The following is a 27,900-nucleotide window of genomic DNA, read 5'->3' as shown; positions in this document are numbered from 1 at the left end:
ACACTGTTGACATAGAATAGAGACGCAAATGGCAATTTCCATATTTTATCAACAATCGTCATGCCTGTCATTTCCTCTTTCCATCAATCTAGACATGCTATTTTATCTCTTTTTTGTTGCTATTATGCAACTCCCTTCTTTCGCAATAAGAAATAAAACTTTGAGAGATTTTTCAAACCTTGCATTGGTACCAGTCCAAACTGAATAATTTATTAAAACGGATAAATACAACAGCATTTACTTGTGACTAAAGAAAGTTTGCAAATTTTATTAAATGTAGCATTATTATTAATCTAATTTCATTTTCACAGGGGGGTAGTTTTTTAATATCACACATTTAAAGCAGCTGCTTTGTAGAAGATCTAGTTCCCTAATTGAATTAAGCTTTACATTTTCCATGGGTGATTATATTAAAAGAAAAAGATATAGATGAGGAAATTGAAAATAGCAGGGATGAGATGGCCATGAAGGACACATAATCAAACCAACACATGTAAGATGATTGTTAATTTGAGAGGTATGAGAGGGAAATCTTGAATTGTATTATACACTACAATCCCTATTTATAGATCTATACAAGATGTTTAATAAGAAAACAAATAACTACATAATAATGAAATACAACTCTTCCTAAATCATTTGCTCATCTATGGAAGGTGTTTAACGTGATTAAGGTGGGCTTCCCACAGATCCCTCCTTGTAGTCGTAGGATTAAAATGAAAATGAGATGCTGAGATTTAACACTCCCCCTCAAGCTGGGGAGTATAGATCTGTCATTCCCAGCTTGGCAATCATTCGGAGAAAGGCAGAGCTATCCAGTCCTTTGGTGAGGATCAAGGTTTTCAAAGGCGAAATCGGGAATCGAGGCATTTTTTCTAAACGAGGCGAGGCGTAAGCCTCGAGGCGGATCGAGGCGTAAACCTCAAAACGATTAAAATAAATTAATTTAAAATTATAAATAATGACAAAAAATAATAAAATATTATGTCAACTATGAATTTGAAGATTTGTTTTAAGATAATATTACTAGAATACAAGATTTAAAATAAACTCACTTAAAAATAAAACATCCCCATAGGATCAAGACTCAAAGCAGGCTCATCATCACTTTGATTGTCTTCAGAAGAATCTTCATAATTAATGTCAAAATCATCCTCAAACTCTTCTTCATCTATAATATTTTTTCCTTTATCTCCTATATCAGTTAATATTTCAGTAGCTCTAAAATGAAACAATAATAACATACAAAATAATTCATTATATTTAAGAATACCTTTGAATTTTTTTGAAGCTTCAATCTCACTTTATTTCTATCTTTTATATACGTGGGTAGTTGCTTCATTGTCTTCTTCATTGACATGAGTTTCTCCTTCTGCTTCAACTTCAGAAACATCAACATTCTTAGGAGAAACCCATTCATCATCAGATTGTAACTCATCAATAAGCAAAGGGTCAATTTCATTCTCAATATTTCCTTGATTCTGCAATTTGAGATATCTATCTTTTAATTTTTTGTTAAACATAACATAAACTAGTTTGTTCATTCGATCTGCCGCCAATCAATTCCTCCTCTTTGTATGAATTTGATTGAAGATGCTCCAATTACGCTCACATGCAGAAGCCGAACACGTTAGGCTAAGAACTTTAACTGCAAAAGCTTTCAATTCAGGACATCATCTCCAAACTGAGCCCAACAATGTTCTACATAAAGACAAACATAGTATTTTATGAATATTGGTTGAAGTAGAAAACTTGAACATAAATATTAACATTAAAATTATAAATACTCAAACTATAAACATACCAGGAGATCGTGTTTTGTAGCATGATTGTGCTTCTCTAAATCCAAACATTCCCTTCTTCAAATGAAAATCCTCAAGTTGATCATTTACTTTAAGGTAGTCTTCTTCAGAAATTAGTTTGTCCATACATGCATACAAACCGGTTTTCACCTCTTTGTCAACATGAAAATCCTTATCATAATGAAATTGGGGATTTAAATAGTACGCAGCAGCATGTAAGTATTGGTGTAATTGTCGATCCCATTTTTCATCTATAATATCTCATATTTCTTTGTACGCACTTTCTTGACCTCCCAATTCTTTTGCAATGTCTTCTTTAGCCCTATTCATTGCTTCATAAATAAATCTCATAGCCGGGGCCCTTTCACCATCAACCATTCTAAGCACCTTTACTAATGGTCCTGTTGTCTTCGAAGCATAATTTGTACTACGCCAAAATGAATCATCTTTCATAACAATCTTTTTAACTTGTTTTTCTTCTTGTTTTTTGGCCCATGAACTTTTATCCCACTCTTTAGAAGAAAATATTGCTTCCAAAGGTAATCTTAACTCCTTGAATCTCTGCAATGTTAAATATGCAATAGCAAATCTTGTAACAGCAGGTCTAATAATTTCCTTGTCAGTGAATTTTCTCATCAAGCTGAGTATCCAAGAATGATTGTATATAAACTTACTAACGAATTTGGCCTTCAATATGGATGATTTATGTTGAGGCAACTGCCCCAACCTCTTAAGCATTAAGTCAATACAATGTGCAGCAAAAAAATGAATGAACCGTTTTCAACCAAAAAATTGCTAATTTTCGGGTAAAAAATGGGTCAATCTCCCCTTTTCGGGTCAAAACCGGGTCAAAATCGGGTCAATCTCGGGTTGTCGGGTCAAAATCGGGTCACTTTCGGGTCAAAGGGTTAACCCCAACCCGACCCGATTTTTGAAACGGGTCGAAATGTTGAACCCGAACCCGACCCGTTTTGGGTTCGGGTTGACCCTAACCCGAAATTTTCGGGTCGAGTTCGAGTCGGGTTTTCGGGTCATGTCAAATATTGACACCCCTAGTCGTTATCAATATTTAGCATAAATCTACCCATGGGCCCCCGACTGCCTCGGTTAGAAGAAACTATATGGCTTCCAGTACTAGAACCTTCATGCTGTGATCCATAGTAAGAAGAGTTTTCTATCATATCTTCCATATTTCTTTGTATGACCTCTTTTGTGGTGGCAAACTTCTTTAAATAATTTGTACATTCCTTCTTCACCTCATCAAGAACTTTTGCACATGGTCTCACATTAACATGAGTGCAGGCTAGATAATCCTTCAATATCTTGACGCCACCAGTTATGCGTTTCTCACAGAAATTACATTTCATGTAAACATATCCCTTCTTTGCACCTTCACCTGATACTTCAACTTGAGTTCCATATTTCCATGCAGGATCTTTCCTTCTTGTGCCACTAGTCATGCTAACAATATGATATATTTTAACAATTATTTGTACTACCAAATACCAATAATAAAACAACATGAATACAAAAATATACCAGTCTGCCGGGGGTCCAAGGGGGCGCTGCCTCCTGGCGGGATTCGACCTCGGTACTCAGCATGTGCCACTAGTCATCTACCGCTCGGTACCGAGCGGTACTGGCTCGGTACCGAGCATGTACTGAGCAGTACCGAGCATGTACAATCTGATGAAGCGAGACATAAAGAAAATAACGGGAAGAAAGATCATTACCTAGCCGTGAAAAAAGAACCTTCAATTATAGGAAGCTGGAGAAGAAGAAGCGAGACATGAAGCAAATGACGGGAAGATTACGGGAAGCAAGAGAAGAAGAAGAAATAAATCGTTACCTTCGATCGCCTCCAGCTATGTTCGAACTCAACCGAACTGTGGTCGTCGAAGTCGGCGGAGTTCGCCTTTCAGTTCTCACCCAAAGCAAAAGCAAGTATGTTACCCTAATACTCGACTCTTATACGACTCTCACCGCTCGGTCTATATACTTACAAATCGAAGCGGTGCCTCATTTCGCTTCGAGGCGTTACGAACCGAAGCCTACGCCCCGTGCGAAATAAGCGCACGCTCCGCCGAATCTAATGAAGCGTAAACCTTAACGCGCAAATGCTTCGCCTCGCCATGAGTCACGCCTCAGTGCGTACGCCTCTTCCGCCTTTTTAATCATTGGTGAGGATATCTACGAGTTGATCTTTCGATGGTACATGGTTGATACATATTAAACCATTGTTTAATTTATCTTTAATAAAATGTTGATCCACTTCTAAGTGCTTGGTCCTATCATGTTGGACTGGATTGTGGGCTATGCTGATTGTCAATTTGTTGTCGCAGTGTAGCTTCATGGGATTGTTCCACTTGATCCTTAGGTCTTCTATAATCATCTTGATCCATAGTAACTCACATATTCTCAAGGTCATAACTCTATATTCTGCTTCTACACTGGATCTTGCCACCACATTTTGTTTCTTGTTTATCCATGTAACCAGGTTCCCTCCAAGAAATGCGCAGTATCCAGAGGTAGATCTTTTCTTTATTGGAGATCCCGCATAATCAGCATCAGTGTATGCTGCTAGGGTTATTCCGCGATCTCTTTTAAAGAGAATCCCTTTTCCTGTGTTTCCTTTAAGGTAGTGCAGTGTTTTGTCTACCGCTTGCATATGAACCTGCTTTGGATTTTGCATAAACTAATTGACAATCTTACGACAAATGCTATATCTAGTCTGGTGTGGGAGAGGTAAATCAATTTCCCTACAAGTCTCTGGTAAGACCATTTATCTACATCTAGATCTTCTTTTTCTTCCCCTAATTTAAGATTTGGTTCTACTAGTGTTGGTGCAAGTTTACAAGCTAATTTACCAGTTTCTTTTAAAAGATCTTTAATATATTTCTGTTATTAAATGAAGATTCCTTAGCTAGAGTAGGCTACTTAAATTCCGATAAAATATTTTAGTCTACCAAGTTCTTTAATGTCAAATTCCTTGGAAAGACTTTTTCTTAAACTAATTTTCTCCTCTTCGTTATTTCCAGTCTAGATAATATCATCCACATATATTAATAATATTATGACTCCCCCTGAGACAAAGTGTTTAAACAATAATGTATGATCCCCTTGACTTTGTTTATACCCATTAAGAAGCATAAGTTTTGAGAATCTTACGAACTAGGCTCTTGGTGATTGTTTGAGCCCATATAGAGCCTTTTTTAATATGCACACCCTATTACCTTCAGATATTTCCTTAAACCCTAGTGGTATTTCCATAAATATCTCTTCTTTCAGATCCCTATGCAGGAATGCATTTTTTACATCCAATTGTTCCAGATGCGAGTTGTACTTGGCTGCTAGTGAGAGTAGTATTATGACAGTATTCATCATGGCTATATGTGCAAAGGTTTCTTGGTAGTCGATGTCATATGTTTGAGTATACTCTTTTATCACTAGTCTTGTCTCGTATCTTTCTAATGTGCCATCAACTTTGTATTTTACGGAGAACACCCATTTACAGCCGACTGATTTTTTTTCCTATCGGTAGATTGATGACCTCCCATGTATTATTCTTTTTTATGGCCTACATTTCATCTATCATGGCATTTTTCCAATTTTCATCAGATAAGACCTCAGAAATATATTCAAGAATATGGATATCTTCTAAACTCTAGTACAACCAAGAAATTTTTGTGCGAGGATGAGAATTTGTTTGATGCGGGCCAAAAATCCGAGGGATGGGAGAACCCGAGGACCTCTGCCCACAAGGAGTAGACCCGAGTAAAAAGAAAAAAAGGTTCCTACGTAATTAAACGAACAAATTCTTACATTTCAAATAAAAGAAAGACTTAGAAATTAAAAAACTTACAAACAATGACTTACAAACGAAATTTGAACTCTTACAAGCTTGACTCTAAAGGACACCCTAAACTTGATTTACTTTCGATAAGAAGGATACATATGGGGTGGTCACTTGCGGAGAGACGAAAGAGGTTAGACGCCGAGAAGAATGGTGGAAAGATCTCGCAAGATTTCCAAAGAGGGAAGAAGAAGGTGAACAAAGCTCGCAAGCTTCTCCAAGAAAATCCCAAGGATTTCTTTTCCAAAAATTCATGTCTCTCTTCAAAACATTACATAACCCCTCATATTTATAGGTATGAAAGGGGGAATACAAACAGACACTAAATTGAATTCCCACAGTAATCCAAGCAACACAAGCCACGGAAAAGCCCCCTGCTTTTCACGGGAAAACAGCCCGGCCAGGGAACCGAAGAAGCAGCCACGGGAACCCAAGTGGCCGCACAGAACCGAGGCGCCAAAAGCCACGGGAAGGCCCCCAGCTCGAAAAACCAACAGCCCACCGTGGGAACCAAAGAGCCAAGGCATGTAAACAGCCAACCGTGGAAGCCAAGGAGCCATGGCACGGGATAACAAACAACCTTGGTATTCCAAAAGCCATTTTGAAATCCCAAGGGACAACTTAAATTTAAAACATAAAAAACTAAAATAAAAATTACATTAATTAAGATAACTAATGAACTAAAACTTAACTAATAATGAGCTAACCCTTAGTTCAATAAATGAACTAAATACCAGCTCATAAATGAGCTAAATTCCAACTCAAAATTTATTGAGCTTGTAAGCTCAAGGGAAGTCAAAACCAACTTATTTTTGGTTAGAGTTGACCCTCCCTTGCCTACATCAGACTCCCCTTCTTGAGAACTCATCTTCCGATGAGTTAGCTTTTTCTTTCTTTGGAGGAGGTGAAGACGGATCATCCAACTCTTTGATCTTTTCACCAACTTTTTCAAAATGTCTTCTTGCTCTTTCTCGAACTGTTTTTGGAGAATCGACTTCACTTCTCGAATTTTTGATCACATAAGAACATGTGATATTGAAGCTTGTATAATCGGTCTTAAAGCGGATCTGTAGGAATCCATCTGTCCAATGAAAGTGGGACATCAGTATTATCTGGATTGATTTCTTCCTTGAACGAAGCCATATTTTTGTCTATTTCCATTTTTTAAAACGACTCAAATAAAAAAAGACTAAACGATAAACTTGACCCAAATAAAGACTCAATCTAAATCTTAAACTCACAAGATTCACACAACTCACAACAAGACTTGACAAACCAAAACAAGATTTGAAAAACCAACCTAGGACTTCCTAACTGATGCATTTGAGTGCGCTCTGATACCAAAATGATGCGGGCAAAAAAATCTAGGGGATGGGGGGACCCGAGGATCTCTGCCCACAAGGAGTAGACCTGACTAAAAATAAAAGAAGGTTCCTACGTAATTAAACGAACAAACTCTTACATTTCAAATAAAAGAAAGACTTAGAAATTAAAAGACTTACAAACAACGACTTACAAACGAAATTTGAACTCTTACAAGCTTGACTCTAAAGGACACACTAAATTTGCTTTACTTTTGAGAAGAAGGATACAGATTTGGTGGTCACTTGCGGAGAGACGAAAGAGGTTAGAAGCCGAGAAGAAGGGTGGAAAGAGCTCGCAAGATTTCCAAAGAGGGAAGAAGAAGAAGGTGGACAAAGCTCGCAAGCTTCTCCAAGAAAATCCCAAGGATTTCTTTTCCAAAAATTCATATATCTCTCTTTAAAATATTAAATAACCCCTCATATTTATAGGTATGAAAGGGGGAATACAAACAGACACTAAATTGAATTCCCACATGAATCCAAGCACCACAAGCCACGGAAAAGCCCCTTGCTTTTCACGGGAAAACAGCCCGGCCAGGGAACTAAAGCAGCCACGGGAACCCAAGAGGCCGCACAGAACCAAGGCGCCAAAAGCAACGGGAAGGCCCCCAGCTCGGAAAACCAACAACCCATCGTGGGAACCAAAGAGCCAAGGCATGCAAACAGCCAACCGTGGAAGCCAAGGAGCCATGGCACGGGAAAACAAACAACCTTAGGATTCCAAAATGGCTTTTGGAATCCTAAGGGACAACTTAAATTTAAAACATAAAAAACTAAAATAAAAATTACATTAATTCAGATAACAAATGAACTAAAACTTAGCTAATAATGAGCTAATCCTTAGTTCAATAAATGAACTAAAGACCAGCTCATAAATGAGCTAAATTCCAGCTCAAAAATTATTGAGCTTGTAAGCTCAAGGGAAGTCAAAACCAACTTATTTTGGGTTTGAGTTGACGCCCCCCCCTTGTGTTGGCCCCCCCCCCCCCCCCTTTGCCTACATCATTGTTGAAGGATATAGAGTTGGTTATAGGGTATAAGGGAGGTGGTAAGCTTACCTTATTTTCAGGATACAGTTCAGATTCTTAGATCTGCTTTGGAGCACAATCTGAACTTGTACGCCTGGAGTATACCTTCCCAAATCTAATGACAGTTTGGTCTTTTGTTTCCCTATCCAAGTTTTCATGTGGCTTGGTTTGAGGTGGTAGAGGAAGGTCAAGAGGTGCTAGTTCATTTTTCTCATCTTCCTCAAGTTAAGTCTCCCCCTGAAGATGAGGCTTGAAAAAGTGTGAATTTTGTTCATCAAAGATAACATCAACAGAGACAGGTTTTTTTTGTAAGTGGATGATGACACTTGTAACTTGTTTGGGTAGTTGAATAACCAACAACGATGCATTTGAGTGCGCTCTTGGATCTAGTTTTCCTCTATTTTGGCTGTGAATATGATCTCCTTCGCCTGATACCGTGGTAAGAGAACCATCATCATTGATGATTTTCCTGTTGCTTGGGCAAGGAGTATAATTGATGAAGTCGGTAGGTGAATGGGTCATGTGATATGTGACTCCTGAGTTAATAATCCATAATTTCTTTAAATGATTTCTAAAGGCACTTAAACTAATAAAAATTGAAAACTTACCTGAGAGTGCAGTGAAGAAAATGTATTTGGTTTTTCAAGATATACCAAAAGTCATTTCAGTTTATCAATGTCATCTTTATTGAGTTATCCAAGACTGGATTGTGCTTCTAGGTTGGGCTGACTTGTAGTGTTGTTGGCATGCGATGTACTCCTTATTTCAATTCTTTGATTCCACTCCTGACTGGGGGGTTTTCCATGTATTTTTCAGCATATTTCTTTTATGTGTCTTGACTTCTTGCAATAATTGTATCAAAGTGAGTCTTTGTCCTTTAATTTTGAGGAATTTTACCTTTCTCCTTCGATGATGATTCTCTGTTCATCACCATTGTTGAACTATCAACGACCTTTGGTTTTAACATCACTCCTTGTCAGCTTTCCACCGTCCGGATGAGAGAAATTGTTTCATTAAGTGATGTTGCCTTCTCTTTGCTAAGGATTTGGACTCTAACCTGATCAAATTCTGCATTTAGTTCTACAACAAAATCATAAACTCGATCTTTTTCAATAAAGTTCTTTAGGATCGCAGCATCTCCGGACATTTGGTTTCTATGTATCTGTAGTGATCAAGTTCTTACCATAGATTTTGTAGAAGGGTGGCATACTTCGCCACGATATGCTCCCTTGCTTTGTGCTTCCTACTTTGACTTTAATTTCAAAGATTTGAGCCGCATCCCAAGCTTTGGAAAAGGTTTGTTTGGCAGCATCCCATATGTCCTTTGCAGTGGGAAGGAACATGAATGTATCGCTAATTTCTAAAGTCATGGAATTCCACAACCATGGCATAATCATGGAGTCTGCTTCTTCCCATGCCCAAAAATTAGGATATCCTTCTCTTAGTCCTCCGAGAAGGTGGTGTATTTTTCCTTTCCCCTTTAACTAGGTCTTCACAAATTTAGGTGGTGTATTTTTCCTTTCCCCTTTAAATAGTTCTTCACAAATTTAGACCACTTTAGGTAGTTCTTCCAATTGAGACAATGGGAAGGTTGCATGCTTTTGAGGTCACCTCGCCCTTGGTGCACCATAGGATCCTCAAATTGGTCAATGCTTTGGGAGGAATTAATTTCTCACATTAATAGCAATGAAAACTATTTGTGGATAGCAATGAGAGCTACCCGGAAAAAAAATCCCTCCGATCTTTAGTCACGGCAATAAAAACCGATGGTTTTCCTTTTTTTTTAATATAACTTCCCGGTTTAATTAATCGGGCCAAACCGACTCTTTTAAAAGAGTTGGACCGGGTAGCTTAGGGCACGCACATGGCATGATTCACCCTCTCTCTCCGTCCCGGCTTCCTCCGTCGGCTTCCCAACTTCCACACTTGCGGTTGGCACGCTGGAGTTCTCCAGAGGTGTCAGAGTTGTCTAGTAGCTCCAGCGTTTGGCACTATCGGCGGCCTATCTTCCTTGGGGGCAAGCCCCATCTCCGCCTCTTGTGTATGCGTGGTGGCTCGACAACAATAGATCTTCAACGATAATGAAGGTCATTTCTTCCTCAAGCTCTATCCGTGTCGTCAACTCTGTCTACAACCTTGGCTTCCGTCGCAAGACTTTGCTTCTTCCTTAGCTTCGGCCGGCTTTGCTTCATTCTCCCTCGAGGAGCGTCTGCCGTCTAGGGTGATGTTTTCCTCTTCAATTCCTCAGGAGTCTCTGATACCATGTTAATTTGAGAGGTATGAAAGAAAAAGCTTGAATTTTATTATATACTGCAATCCCTATTTATAGATCTACACAAGATGTTTAATAAGGAAACAAATAACTACATAATAATGAAATATTACTCTTCCTAAATCAGCTGCCCATCTATGGAAGGTGTTCAACATGATTAAGGCGGGCTTCCGATGGATCCCTCCTTGTAGCCGTGAGATTAACATGAGAATGAGAGGTTGAGATTTAACAATGACTATATTAGATAATGGTATGTTAAAGCCTTTAGAGGGAATTTTGTTGAGATAATTTTAACAGGAGCACTGAACACATTAACTATGTTGTATAGTGACAAGGTAAACAGTGGCCATAAAAAATGAAAGATGAAATCTAGTTGCACCAAAGGTGTAAGGTGAATTGGCATTTGGAAGGAGATAATATGATATCTTATTATCATAAGATAGCCAGTGGAAGAAGCAAGCTTAATTTTATTCAACAAATCAAAGATTGGCGAAGAATATGCGCTCATGTCTCATTGCTTGACATTTCTGCAGCTTTTACTGAGTTTTATAAGAAACCTTTTGGTAAAAGAACTCATAACATAACATTTCTGATGTTTTGTTGAAATTTTTAGATTCCCGATCTAATATTGAAGAGATCAAAGAGGTGGTTTTCTTCATGGGGACTAACAAACCTCCAAGTCCCGATCCTATAAATTTCTTTGAAGTTATGTGGGAAACCATTACAAATAACTTATGTCTAATCATCTTCAGAATGACTAGACTTCAGACTGTGTTCAACAACCATTTGCTTCATTCCTATAAATGATAATTGTGAATTGGTTAATAATTTCGGATCTATTAGCCTTTTACAGATATTCACAAAAATCTTGCTAATAGAATTTATAAAGATATTTTTAACTTGGTGTATTTCTCTCTGAGTGCTTTCATTTCAAGTAGAGATACAACAAACTGCATTATTGTTGCCCATAAAACTATGTATTCATGCCTTAAGAAGAAGGGTGTGAAATTTATCAATAGGATGAATTTTGGAAAGGGCCTTTGATTTCTATTAATGGAACTTCATTCTCCTCACACTTGCTAAAAGAGACATTTTCCGTAAAAATTTATTCTTTGGATTAAGGAGACTGATTCATCCAGATGCTATCATTATTGCCAATAAGAAATAAGGTAAAAAATTCAAATGTCAAAGATGATGCAGCAAAGCAATTCTGTTTCTCCTTTCTTTTTAATATTATTGCTAATATTCTTCATAAAATAAAATGATCTCTACGGCTAATGATGGATTGATTGATAGGTGCAAATAAAATTTGTCTAATATTCCTACTAGCATTAAATTTTTCAATGATATCTTGATTTTATGCAGTGATAATTTTCAACAAGTTATGAATCTTTTTTTTTTTTCTGGTTATGAGACATCATTGGTTTAATATTAACCTCCCAAAATTATCTTTAATCTATTTGTGCAAGAATGATGGCAATGGAAAGGAACTTGCTTCATGATTAAGTTCTTCGAATAAAACGACTTTTAAATACTCAATGTTCCTCTTAGCTCCAAGCCTATTCCAACAGATTTTTGGATCATTGACATTAATAGAGTGAATCATAAATTGAGTAGCGAGAAAGTTAAAATTTGTCTTGGGTGGTAGCATTATCCTTATAATTCTATGTTGAATGTGGCCTATTTATAATATTTACCTGTCTTTCGAATTCCAGATTAGATTATTAAGAGAGCTTATTTTATTAGAAAAATTGTGGTGAGGGGAAAACTTTGATTCTTGTTAAATAGAAGCCTTTTATGCAGACCAAAAAAATGATGGTGGAACGTTCATATTTATTTACTTGGAAAATGGATTGGAAAAGCTTCAGCTACCCAGATTCCATGATAAGCCTCAAGAACTGCTAACTTTATCCTTCCACAAATCAATATTTATGGGCCTATGGTTTCTTCCAGCAACCTCTACAGAAGTCTGACACGGCTGCAAGTGTGGTTTATTTCTTGACTGCTCAATTCGGTTCATATACTTTCAATGATGTAAGTGCCTCCAGCTCTCTTCGGCTTCTATTTTGTTGTTGGAAGCAGTTCCTCAGCCTGAAGACGTCAACACTCCAAGCAAGAGCTTCATTGTTGGTAACCTAGCTAAAGTTTCTCAAGTGGATTTCCCTGTTTCTGTCCTCCCTTTCGTTAATCAGTGTATGTTTGTTGTAAGAGCTCTTTTTGCTAGCACTATGTCCTGCTGACCAAAGTCCTATAAAGATAAAAAAACAGCACAAAGACAACTACTTCCCCATTCTAGCATATGAGTCCCAGCTTCCAAGATATTTTTCTCATAAAACAAAAGAAATCAAATGTAACTGGATCTTATGACTCCTCTGTGTGCTTATATTCTGACTAAGAAACAAGTAGGGATCCTCTTAAACCTCTGCCTAGGCACAGAAAACTTTTTTAAAGGAAATTGAATACAAATTTATTAATTAAAGGCAGTATAAATGGATCAAAATTTGAATTTCTCTAAAATTTCAATTGGTATAATAGAGAAAAGTAACAGTTAACAAACATACAAATGCAGGAAAAAGAAAATGATTAATAAAAAGGCACATAGCTCATGAATAACAAATTGTCAAACTATATGGAGGAGTGCACATACAAGACTTATACCACGAAATAGAGAGCCATGGTGTAGAAATGGCCATATTCCTTGTCCATTATAAATTTCATAAATACACAATGACTGTCCAGTCCTTTCTAGGTCACCTTCATCACGCTCATTAACTTCAAATCTAAGCTTTTCAGACTTTTTGGCATTCCGATATACATCCTCCCAAGATCCCAAATCTCTTTCCATCCTTTCTGCAATCTAAAGAAGAACCAAACATAAGTGATGATAGGGTCAAGTAACCTTTTAGACACTTAGTACCAAATCTACCGATACTTGAAAAAAAAAAAAAATGAAACCTCTTAAAACAAGTAAATTCACTAGAAAGAAAATAAGCTGCTAACCTCCTCCATTTCCTGTCTCTCAAAATCTTCAGCAATTTCCATCTGGCTGAGATCATTCCAATCAAGTTGAGTGGGATAGACCAGTGAGGCAGACTCATTAATAACTTGGGGACATATTTGAGATTTATCAGGTACTCTTTCGTCCTGGATTGCAGAAAAGTTCCATGAACCCTGATGTTGAAAACGATTGTTTTGATCATTTTCATTGCCAAGCAAATCCCATGCCCATGTTCGTTGCTTAATTTGAGAAACGGACTCTGGAAGGAATGAATCAGATGGAAAGTGTAGCATCCTTTCTAGAAGAATTGCAAAATCAATGATACAATCAGAAGCAAACATATTTTCAGCCAATAACCTCCCCTCGTTAGCAACTGAATATGCCATCGTTGACAGCCTTTTATCTTCTATAAGAAGTAAGAAAGCACTTGCCAAGCTGTCTATATCTTGAGGGCAGAAAACAAGACCATGGATTTTATCATTAACCTAAAATGCCAAGCTAAATTCAGTAAAGTAATACGTTAACAAAACATAGGAAAGTGTTGAACTGCAAAAAAACGTTATGCGTGCAACTGCACATGCATTTTAGAGTGGGAAACAATTAGGAGAGAAAAGAATGGGAAGACGGGTAGATGGAAATTCACTTCGGGACTGTTTGGTTATCCATCCAGAGGCAGTGACACATCTCTCTTCTAATTGAAAGATGAGAAATTCAGTTCTAAAAAGAAAATTTGGTTGTCAGCAGATATGTGACACTTCCTTTTATTCTATTCTATTGCTTGATTGTGAAGGAAGTAGAAGTGCCCAATAAGTATACAAAAATTATATACACGCAATCTTTTTGTTCTAATTAAAAAATATAAATTGGAACGCTTTGTGAGAAGAAAAGGGTTACACGGGTTGAGTGAAAGTAGTTGGATAGATAGCTTCACTTATTTTAAAGCATTGTTATATATAATATAGAATCGCAGGTTGAGTGAGTGAGTGAGTGGGCGGACATAGTTATATCCTTTTTTTACAACATTGGTATATATAATATATAGTTGCAGGTTAAGTGAGTGGGAGGACAAAATGCTATCCTTATTTGACAACATTGCTACAACATTACAAAGTTTTAAAAATAATGTAAACATCATAATATTTATATTTTTTAATTCAATATTACGCAATATATCATAAGAAATTGATAAGTTATTGATGCGAGCGCACTAGATAGAAAATGTCAAACAAGGAGAACGATGGGAAAAACAATAACCAAACTCGATTCAGATAGTAGCAATCATCTATTAGCACAAAAACCGACGGATAAAAACTAGAAGAGAGATCAAAAGAAACAAAAGAAATAAAAAAGTCGCTATCCTCAGAACAACCGACAGAACGGTTTCCTCACATCCATCGAAATGTAGGTTACGTAAAATATGTGCTTAGGGCTAGAAAACAGATGGTCCACCACAGCAAAAAGGTCCAAACGTCCAACCAAACTCCTCCAGCAAATGCTCCAAAATCAGCCAACAAACACCTCCAAACCACACGAAGAATGATACAAATGGAGTGGAACTTGCATAGAGAAGAAAGAGGTAAGAAGCCCAGACGAAATAGAGGAGAAGAAGAAGTAGACAAAGCTCTCAAGCTTTTCAAAGAAGAAAACCCTCAAGTTTTTAAAGAAACAATCCTCAACAATTTTCAACAACCTTTCCCCTCAAAATACATCTTCAATATATAGGCAAGAGAGAGGAATTCAACAGCCATAGCACCACCAAATAAACCAATTAGATTTAGGGAAATGAAAGGCCAACAGCCACAATAACAATTCCCAAACGGCACAGCAAAACAGAGAAGAAAACTCACGGAACCAAGCAAAAACCGCGGAACCTAGCAGCCCAGCACGGAACCAAGCAACCAGCAGCAGAACCGAACAGCCAGCCACAGGAACCAAAGGGGCAAAGGCACGGGATTTCACCCAGCACAGAGAAATGAGAAGAAAAAAGGGGAGGAGAAGAAACAAGTCCACTCCAAAATGAATCCAAGATTTAAGAGCATACCTTTTTAGATTAATGAGCTAGGTAGTTCAATAAATCCCCAAATAAATGAACTAAACTTCAGCTCAACATTAATGAGCTAACAACTTAGGAAAAATAAAGCTCAACTCCAATAAACCACCACCTCCCAACATCATCATAAGCTCAAACTAAGAACCATATGCCAACCCGAGAACCAGCAGAAGCCCAAAGGACGCACAAAGCTAGCAAACCAAAGGTCTACCAAAGCCCCAGCACAACATACCATGATCATTGAATGCTTTCCCATCATTTGATAGCTAAAAAAATATAAAACTAAATTAAAAACTAATGTTCAATATTCGATAATGAAAATACAGAAATTATGATTGCATCAATTCCCCCCTGGTGGGCGAGCCTCATCTCCGGATGAGAAAGCTTCAGTAACTTTCTGAAAAAGATCAGGATGACGTCGTTTTAGCTCTTTAGCGTCCATCCAAGTACAGTCGGTTAGAGATCGATTCTTCCATTTTGCTAAGAATCTCTTATGCTCACCATGCCTTGTTTTAGAAATTTTGACATCAATAATGTCTTCAATCTGTTCTTCAGTCTTTGCCATAGAAGTGGAGAGTGGCAAAGTTTCAATTTCTACAGAATCATCATAATTTCCATCATATAAAGAAAGGTCAGAAACATTAAATACAGAAGAAGTGCCAACAGAAATAGGTAGATCCAACAGATAGGCATTTGTGCCTAATTTCTGAAGCACACGAAATGGCTCAAATCTCTTTCTGCTTAACTTTCTAAAAGTACCAACAGGAAATCGTTAGCGACAAAAGTAAGTCATAACCAAATCACCCTTATTGAAAATAACCTCTTTCGATGTTTATCAGCAGTAGATTTGTACTTAGCATTAGCTTTTTGGAGTTTTTCAAGGACTTGCTGTTGGACAGTTTTTATGTGGTCAAAAGTCTCAAAAGCTTCAGCACTAATTTTGTTAAGTAATGACAAGCAATTTCTATCTAAAATATGAGGAATAGGTTGTCCATAAATAACTTCAAAAGGAGTTTTACCGGTAGAACAATTAACAGAATTATTGTAAGCAAACTCAGCTTGAGGCAAGACTAAATTCCATTGGGATGGTTTTTCCCCAGCAAGGCATCTTAATAAATTTCCTAAGTTTCGATTGACAACTTCAGTTTGCCCATCAATTTGAGGATGATATGCACTACTAAATTGAAGAGTAGTCCCAAGTTTTGCCCAATGAATTCTCCAAAAATGACTCAAAAATCTAGTGTCTCGATCAGAAGTAAAAGTACGAGGAACACCATGAAGAAGAACATTTTCTTTAAAAAACAGATCAGCAATGTAAGAAGCATCAGAAGTTTTCTTGCAAGGAATAAAATGTGTCATTTTGCTAAAACGATCTACCACCACAAAAACAGAATCAAATTTTTGAATAGTAACAGGCAAACCCAAAATGAAATCTATAGAAATATCCTCCCAAGGTTTGTTTGGAATAGGTAGAGGAGTATACAAACCAGAATTTTGTGAAGTTCCCTTGAAAGCCTGACATATTTTACATTGTTCAACCAACTTAGCAATGTGCTTTCTCATATGAGGCCAAAAATATTTTTCTTCAACCAAAGCAATTGTTTTCCTTTGCCCAAAATGTCCACCCAAACCTCCACTATGTAAATTCTTTTACAAGTTGTTCTCTTAAAGAATTTTTAGTTATGCAAAGTCTAGATCTCTTAAACAAAAAACTTTTATGAATAACAAATTAAGCAGAATGATCAGTTCCAAAAGTAAGACAAGAATCCCAAATACTCTTAAAATAAGAATCACTTGCATAAGTATCTTTCAAAAAATCAAAAGATGTGATAGTTGGATAAACAGTTACCAACAAATGAGATCTCCTACTTAAAGCATCAGCAACCTTATTCAAAACACCAGTTTTATGTTTGATATGAAAAGTATACTCTTACAAAAATGAAACCCATTTGGCATGCCTCTTATTCAAATTTTTTTGAGAGTCCAAAAAACGAAGTGCTTCATGATCAGTATTTAGAACAAATTCCCTTTGAATCAAATAACACCTCCAGAATTTTAAAGCTTGAACAATAGCATAAAACTTCAAATCATAAGTAGAATATTTGGATTTAATTTCATTCAGTTTTTCACTAAAGTAAGTAACAGGTTTTTCCTCTTGACTAAGCACAGCACCAATACCAACATGAGAGGCATCGCAATCAACTTCAAAAATGTTTTTAAAATTTGGTAAGCTAAGAATGGAAGCTTGACTTATTTTTGCCTTGATGATTTCAAAAGTTTTTTCAGCTTGAGGTGTCCACCTAAAAATCATTTTTTCAAACAATCAGTAATATGAGCAATCAGAGAATTGAAGTTCTTTATAAATCTTTTATAGAAAAAAATCAAGCCATGAAATCCTCTCACCTCACTTATGTTTTTAGGAATCGGCCAATTTTGAATTGCTTCTATTTTTATCGGATCCACTTTTATCCCCTCAGCAGAAATAATAAAACCCAATAATGTCAAACTCGAAGTCATGAAGGAACATTTTTTAAGATTGATGAAAAGATATTGTTTCCTTAGAATTTGCAACACTTGCCTTACATGATTTAAGTGTTTAGAAGGATGAATGCTATAAATCAAAATGTCGTCAAAATAAACCACAACAAACTTTCTAATAAGAGATTTTAAAACATGATTCATAGTTCTCATAAAAGTACTCGGAGCATTTGAAAGCCCAAAAGACATCACAAGCCATTCATACAAACCCTCTTTAGTTTTAAAAACAGTTTTCCAATCATCACCAGGCCTTATTCTTATTTGATGATACCCACTTCTCAAATCAATTTTAGAAAAGATTTTGGCACCAATTAGCATATCAAGCATGTCATCCAGTCTAGGAATTAGAAATTGATATTTAATGGTGATTTTGTTTATTGCCCTACTATCCACAAACATCCTCCATGTTCCATCTTTTTTTGGTGTTAATAAAACAGGCACAGCACAGGGACTTAAACTTTCTTGAATCAAACCTTTTTTTAACAAATCAATCACTTACTTAAAAACTTCAGCATGTTCAGAATGACTCATTCTGTAATGAGGAAGGTTAGGCAAAGTGGCTCCAGGAATTAGATCAATATGATGTTGAATATTTTGCATAGGAGGCAACCCAATTGACAACTCATCAGAAGTTATATCAGAAAACTCATCAATTAAAGCTTGCATTTCTTTAGGGATTTGAAAAGCAGTATCAGATTCTTTTCCCAAAATCAAATAAGCAACTTCATAATGTTTTAAATCATTAGCATTTAAAAACAATTCAGGAGAAGTAATTTTGGCAACTGTGTTTTTCTTAACAGGCAAATCCGGCACATTTTTTTGTGGATGAAGAGTAAACTCCTTATTATTTTGCACCAAAGTATATGTGTTTTTCTCTTCATTGTGAATAGTTTTGTGGTCATATTTCCAAGGTCGTCCTAACAAAATATGGCAAACTTCAAGAGGCACAACATCACAAACAACTTGATCTTTGAAAGAACCCCCAATTGACAAATTGACAGTACATTGTTTAGTGATTGGAACCTCACCCCCTTCTTTGAACCAAGAGATTTTATAGGATTTGACAAGTGTTGATTTTATTTTAAGCTTATCAACCAGTTTTTAAGACACAAAATTTCCAGAACTCCCACTATCTATCATAAGAGTGCAGATTTTTCCTTCGATTGTGCAAGTTGTTTTGAATATGTTTCTTCTTAGCCACCTATCTCCTTTGTCAATTTTAGTTGTTAAGACTTGTCGTATTACCAAAAACTCTTCACCTTCATCTCCTTCAACATCAACCTTTTCTATTTCATTGTCATTTTCAGATTCAGTTTCATTTACTTCTTCTTCCTCCAAATTTTCATCGTTTTCAATGAGATTGTTTCTTGGTAGATTGTTTTTCCTACAAGTGGCAGAGAGATGACCATAAAGCCCGCATTTATAACATGGTCCTATTAATCTAGGTTGATCAGTCGGCTTAGCACCCATAATCCATTTTTCTTTATCAGCATTTTGATTTTCAAAAGTTTGAACTTTCACACCAGATGTTCCCCCAAAATTTTGAGATTAAGTTTTAACCCCGCCAACTGATCGTCGTTTATATGTTTCAATTACTTTATTGTGACCCATTTCCCTTTGATGTTGCTTTTCCAATTTTATTGTCATACGATATGCTTCGTCAGTTTTAATGATAAGATGCAAGTTGAGTTGATCTTGGATTGACCACTTTAAGCCATTGATGTATCTTGAAACAATTTTTTCTTGAGATCCTTCTAAATCGTTTCTGGATTGAATTTTGTAAAACATTTCGGTATATTCTTCAATGGATTGATTTCCTTGTTTCAAGCTATTAAACTCTTGGAATATTGTTCGAGCATAATCAGTTGGCAAGAATTTTCCTTTCATTTTCTCCTTCATTCTTTTCCAGTTTTGGACTTTTTCTTTTCCCCTCCTAAGTCTATTATTTTGAAAGTTTTTCCACCAGGTTTAGGCATGACCAGAAAGTTTTAAGCTAGCAAAGCGAACTTTCCTATTATCATGTATTTCTTTTCATTCAAAAAACTAATCTATCTTTTCTACTCATTTAAGAAATTGATCGGGTTGCAGTTTACCCTCAAAGTTAGGAATATCAATTTTAATTTCACAGTCCCAATTTCTTTGTTGCCTATGTTGATTTCTAGGAACCTTTTCTTCACTTTCAAAAGTTTGAACATTAGGATTAGCATTAGCGTTATTAACATTCAAATTCTCAATTGTTTCAGCAATAGTGCTGATTTGTTGTTGCAAATGATTCAGTTGTTGCATAAGATTTTGCCAATCCCCCGGATTATTAGCCATCTTAGAAATTAGAAAAAAGCCACAAAAAAACAATATGCCAACAAAAATCACACCAACCAAGGATAAAAACTTGCACTGATACCAAACTTAATGCAGCGCACTAGATAGAAAATGTCAAACAAGGAGAACGATGGGCAAAACTATAACCAAACTCGATTCAAATAGTAGCAATCATTTATTAGCACAAAAACCGACGGATAAAAACTAGAAGAGCCATCAAAAGAAACAAAAAAATAAAAAAGTCGTTATCCTCAGAACAACCGACAGAACGATTTCCTCACATGCATCGAAATGTAGGTTAAGTAAAATATGTGCTTAGGGCTAGGTAACCGATGGTCCATCAGAGCAAGAAGGTCCAAACGTCCAACCAAACTCCTCCAGCAAATGCTCCCAAATTAGCCAACAAACACCTCCAAAGCTCAAGAAGAAGGATACAAATGGAGTGGAACTTGCGTAAAGAAGAAAGAGGTAAGAAGCCCAGACGAAATAGAGGAGAAAAAGAAGTGGATAAAGCTCTCAAGCTTTTCCAAGAAGAAAACCCTCTGGTTTTTAAAGAGAAAATGCTCAACAATTTTCAACTACCTTTCCCCTCAAAATACATCTTCAATATATAGGCAAGAGAGGGGAATTCAACAGCCATAGCACCACCAAATAAACCAATTAGATTTAGGGAAATGAAAGGCCAACAACCACAATAACAATTCTCAAACGGCACAGCAAAACAGAGAAGAAAACTCACAGAACCAAGCAAAAACCACGGAACCGAGCAACCCAGCACGGAACCAAGCAACCAGCCGCAGAACCGAACAGCCAGCTACAGGAACCAAAGGGGCAAAGGCACGGGATTTCACCCAGCACAGTGAAATGAGAAGAAACAAAGGGGGGGAGAAGAGACAAGTCCACTCCAAAATGAATCCAAGATTTAAGAGCATACCTTTTTAGATTACTGAGCTAGGTAGTTCAATAAATCCCCCAATAAATGAACTAAACTTTAGCTCAACATTAATAAGCTAACAACTTAGAAAAAATAAAGCTCAACTCCAATAAACCTCCACCTCCCAACATCATCATAAGCTCAAATTGAGAACCATAAGCCAACTCGAGAACCAACAGCAGCACAAAGGACCCACAAAGCTAGCAAATCAAAGGTCTACCAAAGCCCAAGCACAACCTACCATGATCATTGGATGCTTTCCCATCATTGTATAGCTAAAAAAATATAAAACTAAATTAAAAACTAATGTTCAATATTCGATAATGAAAATACATAAATTATGATTGAATCACTTATTATCCAATACACTACTCATTGCATGTTCAATAAGAGTTATTTTACTACGATTAATAAGTGCATTAATTATAAAAATTGACTATTTAATTTTAATAAATATTTGAATATATTTTGCGATATATTATATCATGTGCATGTAGTGTTGGTGAATATATGAGTGGCATTATAATTTTAAAAAGTTAAGATCATCATAATTAATGACTTCCAAAAGTGTGAGTTCAACACATCAGGTTAGAAGTCAGAAGGCTGACAATTGAATTAACCAATTTCTTGAGAGGAAGTCGCTTCCCATTTTCCCTGCCAACCAAATAGTTGAAGTGACCTCTTTCCATTTTTCCTACCTACTTCCACTTGCATGCAAACAAACAATCACTTGGAAAGTACACTTACATATTTAGTTATGATAGAAAAATCAGGAACAATGATTGGGATTTGGAAAGACATGGCGCGCACTAAAAGTGGAGGAAAATTCTGCTCCTCTTGGAAGGACCAATAAAGGACTATATCAGAAATCATTATGGCACCATTCACATCAGTATCCATGCCATAATGCTGTACAGAATCAAGAGGAAAGCTCATACGTGAAGCAAGCTCCTGTAACAACAAAATTGAAGTGGAAATCAAGGCACATCAACAAAGAAAGCTTGTTTCTTTTATTCCCAATAATACAATTTGACAAAAACATGACATGAAAATTATGAATTTAAAACTTCAGCATAATTATAATAGATGTCTTCTGCCATGGAGTTGACTTGTCAGAGGATTATACTAAGTAATTTAATCGCTCAAGCATATTATTCCTTGATTGCATCGCCTCACCTTAGTTGAATTTCATAACTTCAAGCGAATGAAGAAAAAAAGTGAAATAATGAACTAAATAATAGTTTTATCTTTCCAGCATGAAAGCAATAGGCAGATATCCAGAAGAATTATTACATAAGCACCTTTAACCTAAATGAAAAAAATGGAGCCTACAAAATTAATATTTGTCATTTAGCCGAATCATTCTTAGACGTTCTAAGTACAGAGTAAAGCTAAAAAAGATGCCGGCAGAAATCTTGCAATTTCATTAAAGAATGGTAATACAAACGTTATCACGATAAAAAAAAAAAAAAAGGGCTCCCCAAGGATAATGTAAAATTAAAATGGATAAGCTCAAAGTTTTGGTCATACAGATTTAAAATTATTGTTTTTTTTTAAATGATATTCTGAAAGTGTGAATGTTGTGATCACACAAAGATTTGATATATGGGCAGAAATGTTAGATTCACAGAGGGCACATAGCCAAAATAAAAACACGTCATGCAGAAAAAAACTAGTACCTGAAAATCAGAACTAAGAGAATCTGTTGTGTTCCCACACAAGAAAGCAAAATTTAATTTTCCTCCAAGGTCCTTTATTCTCGTAATTTTCATAAACTGTTGTGTTAGCATGCTAGCAGCATAGCTCCATGGCATATCATCGTAGAAAAAATAACTCCCCATAACAGTAATTATTAGATCATCCTCGTTGAATCCATACTTTTCCCGTAAAGCAAGCCGAGAATGAGATGTGATGTACCTCTTTGCCGACCAGACATCAGCTGGAGATCCAGGAATCACGTAAAAGTTTCCACTATCCAATGAAGTGTACAGCAGCTAACAGAAATAGATGTTAGTCAGAAAAAACAGAAATAGCATGCTAGTCAGAAAACAACCACGTTTATCCATTAAAAGAGAGCTGTGCCAGCATTTATTGTCAGTGGAAATGCAAGTTGCTTACTGGTAGAGAGAAATCTGAAAACACCACAACGTTTGCCCTACTGAAAGCACTTCTCCACCCAGAGATAAGATCTTCGTTCCCCGAGGCTATATATGAGGAAAGGCGCTTGCTAAGGTTACCCTCCTGAATAAGCCATATAAGTGGTACGGACCTAAAAGGATCTTGCATTAAACTGCAAATGATACATTATAGATTAAATTAATACTAAGTTCCATTATTTTGAAGTACATAACTAAAAAACTATGGAATGGCAGAAATTCTAAAGAAAAGCAAGTCGCATCTAAAAACCAACATACATGAAGTCAATTTAAAAAGAAAGTCTAAAGGGAAAGTTTTTATAATGATATCACAATAATAAGATACCGCACCATTTTCCGTTAATGTTTTGTTCGGAACATGAATAGTTTTATGATATCAACCCCTTTTTCATTTATGTTTTCTTGTACTGTAAGTTTATCTACATCTTTTTTATTATTATTATCGAACAGTTGGGAAAACCCCTCATTAATGATTTGAAAAGAATAAAATAGAGTTATGTTGAATCGATTTTTATGTCAATTTGACTTGAATTTATTAAATTGACCAACCAATTCAAATTTGATTCAATTTTTTCACTTGACCCATCTCAATTCGACTAAATTGAATCAATTAATTCAATTTAATCAAAGGTACTAGTTCATTTCAGCCTTAAATTCACCAATCGAGTGAAATTAAATCTAATCGAGTCAAATTGAGCTAAACTAAATGACGTTGAGTCAAATCCAACCAAATCGAGCTCAAATTAGCCTATCAAGTTCAAGTCGCAATCAAATCGTTTTCAAACACCCACCTAAGCCTTCTAAAGCCTTTCCAAAGTCAAACATTTGCATCCAACTAAAATACAATGGATGGGCAATTATTGTGCCTGTCCTCATCTGACTTTTACCATGATCTCTTGCGCTTTCTAAAAAGCAGGCAATACCATCAAGGGTAATGGTGGGATCAATCACAGTCGCTAACCTATAAATCGAGGGCATAATGATATTTGAGGTTGATCTCAACTGCTTGAAATTGCAAGCTTCACCAATCGAGTGGGAGAGTGCTTTCCCTTCTTTTTATTGAGCTATGGATGCAAAGAGCTATTCATTTTCAAGGAAGATGTTGAAGGAAGAGTTTTTTATTAAGAAAAACAGAAAGAAGTTTTTATTTTCTGCAGGAGAGTCTTCTTTTTGTATAGTTAGAAGAGCCCAAAGAGAAGAGGGATGGGAATAGGCTCTTGGAGCACAAATTTTGCTTGCAAGAAAGAGGATTTTATCTCATCCCTAACTAAGTTAATTCACCAATACCTCTTCCTCTTCCCCATTCATTGATTCCGACGAATTAGTGGTAGTGACGATGTGTTCAAGTTCTTGTAAGCGATAACTTCTTTCTCAATTATCTTCGTCTCTACTTGATGAAGGCATTACAAACGGTCTGTCATCGAACATTAGGTCTGACAGGCTCTTTATTTAACTTAGAAACCCTAGGTCTATCAACCTTTGTTATGTGTGACGAACGCATTTAGCCACAGGACCATTTAGATCATTTTTGTCGACTTTTCTCCTATAACCTTGTTGACTTCTTCCTTAATCCATAGAAATCCAGCAATTTTCTATGGATGGCTCTTTTTCAAAAACCTAAGTTAAAAGGATATGAGTTCTAAATTAAATTTTTGGAATGACTTAGAAGAATTAATAGAAAAGATACCTCTTAAAGAAAGAATTTTTATTGGAAGAGATTTAAATGAACATGTTGATAGAGAGGTAGATGATTTTAAAAGCATTCATGGTGACCATGGGTTTAGAACGATAAATGAAGGTAGCAATACCATATTAAATTTTGTTTAGCTTATGATTTTTCAATTGCTAATATCTTATTTAAGAAAAGAAATGAGCATCTCATCACTTATAAAAATGGACATAGTTCAACCCAGATTGACTATTTTCTTATAAGAAAATTAGATCGTTTAAGATTGTAAAGTTATTCCGCGTAAAAATTTATGTACTCAATATCGATTATTAGTTTTGGACTTTAAGATAAAGAGGCAAAAAATAAAAAATAAAGTAAAATGATATTCTAGGATTAGATGGTGGCATTTAAAGAATAATAATAAAAAAAATTTTTAGAGTAAGATTTTAGATCTTAAAATTTTGTCTGTGCATGAAGATGCTAATGTTATTTGAAAAACGTGGCTAGTGATATTAAGAATATTGCAAAAGATATGCTTGGAGTATCAAAAGGAAAAGCTCATAATAGTAAAAATAGTTTGTGGTGGAATCTAAATGTGTAAGAAAAGATTAAAAATAAGAAGATTTATTTAAAAAATTGGTTTAATTTTAAAAATTCTAATAATTGGGAAAGATATTAAAAGGCTCGTAAGGAATCTAAGAAAGCAATATGTGATGCAATGATCGTAGCTTTTAGTGATTTATATAATAAATTAGATACTAAGGAGGGAGAAATATATATGTATAAGTTAGCCAAACAAAGAGATAATAATAAGGATTTAGTTCAAGTGAAGTGTATTAAGGATGAAGATCAAAAAATACTTTTCTTAAGAGATGATATTCAGCAAAGGAGGATGAGATATTTTACTAAACTTTTTAATAAAGATTGTGAAAATAAAATTAACTATAATAACCTTAGCACCCTAAATGAAAATAAAAATTTCTATTTTTATCAGCATATTAGTAAAACTGAAGTTAGAGAAGCTTTAAAGAAAATGAAGGGTAGAAAAGTTGTTGGACCTGATGATATTCCAATAGAGGTGTGGAAATGCTTAGGAGATGAAGGAATTTCTTGGCTTACTAAACTTTTTAATACTATTTTGAAGACTAAAATGATGTCAGATGAGTGGAGAATGAGTGTGTTAATTCATATTTTTAAGAATAAAGGTGATGCACAAGATTGTGCAAATTATAGAGGAATTAAGTTAATGTGTCATACTTTAAAACTTTGGGAGCGAGTTATGGAGCATATATAGGTTGTAGCGTGATACTAATGTTTCTCAAAATCAATTTGGATTCATGCCGGATAGGTCGACTATGGAAATCATACATTTATTAAGAGGTTTGATGGAGAAATATGAGAAAATAAGAAGGATCTCCATATGATATTTATTGATTTAGAAAAAACATATAATAAAGTTCCAAGAGAAGTGCTATGGAGAGTTCTTGAAAAGAAAGGAGTTAATAATGCTTATATTCAAATCATTAAAGATATGTATACAGGAGCTATTACTTGTGTTCAAACACAAGGTGGTTTGACCAAGTATTTTCCTATTTCAGTTAGGTTACATCAAGGATCAGCCTTACGCCCATATCTTTTTGCTTTAGTCATGGATGTTCTCACTAGACATTTGCAAGAGGATGTACCTTGGTGTATGCTTTTTGCTAATGATATTCTTCTTGTTGATAAGACTAGAGAGGGAGTTGAAGGTAAACTTGAATTATGGAGGTCAACCTTAGAGTCTAAAGATTTTCGCTTGAGTAGATCTAAAACGGAATATATGGAGTGTAATTTTAGTAGTAATAGACCTAGTGAGGGGATTGTGACTTTGGGCGATCAAGTCATTAATAAGAGTACACGTTTTAGATATCTTGGATCTATTGTTCAGAGTGATGGTGAAATAGATGGGGATATTATCAGCAGAATTCAAGTTGGATGGTTGAAGTGGAGGAATGCATCGGGCTTGTTATGTGATAGAAATGTACCCCTCAAACTTAAGGGAAAATTCTATAAGATGGTAGTGAGACCTGCAATGCTTTATGGTGCCGAATGTTGGCCATTAAAAGAGAAGCATAATACTAAGTTAAGTGTGGCAGAGATGAGAATGCTCAGGTGGATGAGTGGCTTTACCCTTAGAGATAGGATACGAAATGAGCATATACGTGAAAAGGTTGGAGTAGCTCCAGTAGAAGATAAAATTAGAGAGAGTCGCCTTAGATGGTTTGGTCACATAAAACGGCGGCCTTCCGATGACCCAGTTAGGAGAGTAGAGGTATTAGATTTGACTTATATTAAGAAAGGTAGGGGTAGACCTAAAAAGACCTGGTTAGAAAATATTAGGAATGACCTTTATTTATTAGATTTAAATGAGAATTTGACTTTTAATAGAACACAATGGAGAAAAAGGATTCATGTAGCCGACCCCACATAGTGGGATAAAGACTTGATGTTGTTGTTGTATCTAATAATGAAAATATTAAATTAATTAAAAATCCAATTTGTGGAATGATTTTTTACATCAAAGATGAATATGATTCCTTAAACATCAATTCTAAATGACAGATACTGTGCTATGTTTCACTAAAAGACCTTGAATAAATGATAGCAACAATTTTTGTGAATATTGTGGGCTCCGAAAATTTGGCCCCGGCCTCCACCCGCACTTATTGTTTTTATTTTCGGCGAGGGAGTTTTAATGAAATAAGTTCTGGGGTAAATTTTGGAAGGCAGATGGGTTTGTAGATAAGACACTACCCAGAGATTTCGCCCTCATTTTGCGAGGACTTTATGATCTGAGTTCTGGTTTCCTATAGGCGCAAGCCCCTATAATTAATTACCCCTCCCGATCACAAGAGAGAACTTTCGATTAAGACTAGTC

At 35.8% G+C, this 27,900-nt stretch overlaps 1 protein-coding gene across 1 annotated transcript in view; it reads right to left on the bottom strand.

Moving 5' to 3' along the window:
- Positions 1 to 27,900, bottom strand: part of LOC110099352 — a 109,220-nt gene that overhangs the window by 45,054 nt on the left and 36,266 nt on the right. Inside the window, exons 4-8 of the mRNA XM_028697938.1 lie at positions 23,277 to 23,448; positions 22,838 to 23,152; positions 21,906 to 22,109; positions 13,320 to 13,802; positions 12,967 to 13,176 (exon numbers count right to left, since the gene is read on the bottom strand). Of these exons, the coding sequence (XP_028553771.1) occupies positions 12,967 to 13,176; positions 13,320 to 13,802; positions 21,906 to 22,109; positions 22,838 to 23,152; positions 23,277 to 23,448 (1,384 nt within the window). The remainder of the gene's footprint in view (positions 1 to 12,966; positions 13,177 to 13,319; positions 13,803 to 21,905; positions 22,110 to 22,837; positions 23,153 to 23,276; positions 23,449 to 27,900) is intronic.

Source organism: Dendrobium catenatum, unplaced genomic scaffold (genome assembly GCF_001605985.2).
Source record: "Dendrobium catenatum unplaced genomic scaffold, ASM160598v2 fragScaff_scaffold_119, whole genome shotgun sequence".
Taxonomy (NCBI): Eukaryota; Viridiplantae; Streptophyta; class Magnoliopsida; order Asparagales; family Orchidaceae; genus Dendrobium; species Dendrobium catenatum.
This window is presented reverse-complemented; position numbering and strand designations above follow the sequence as displayed.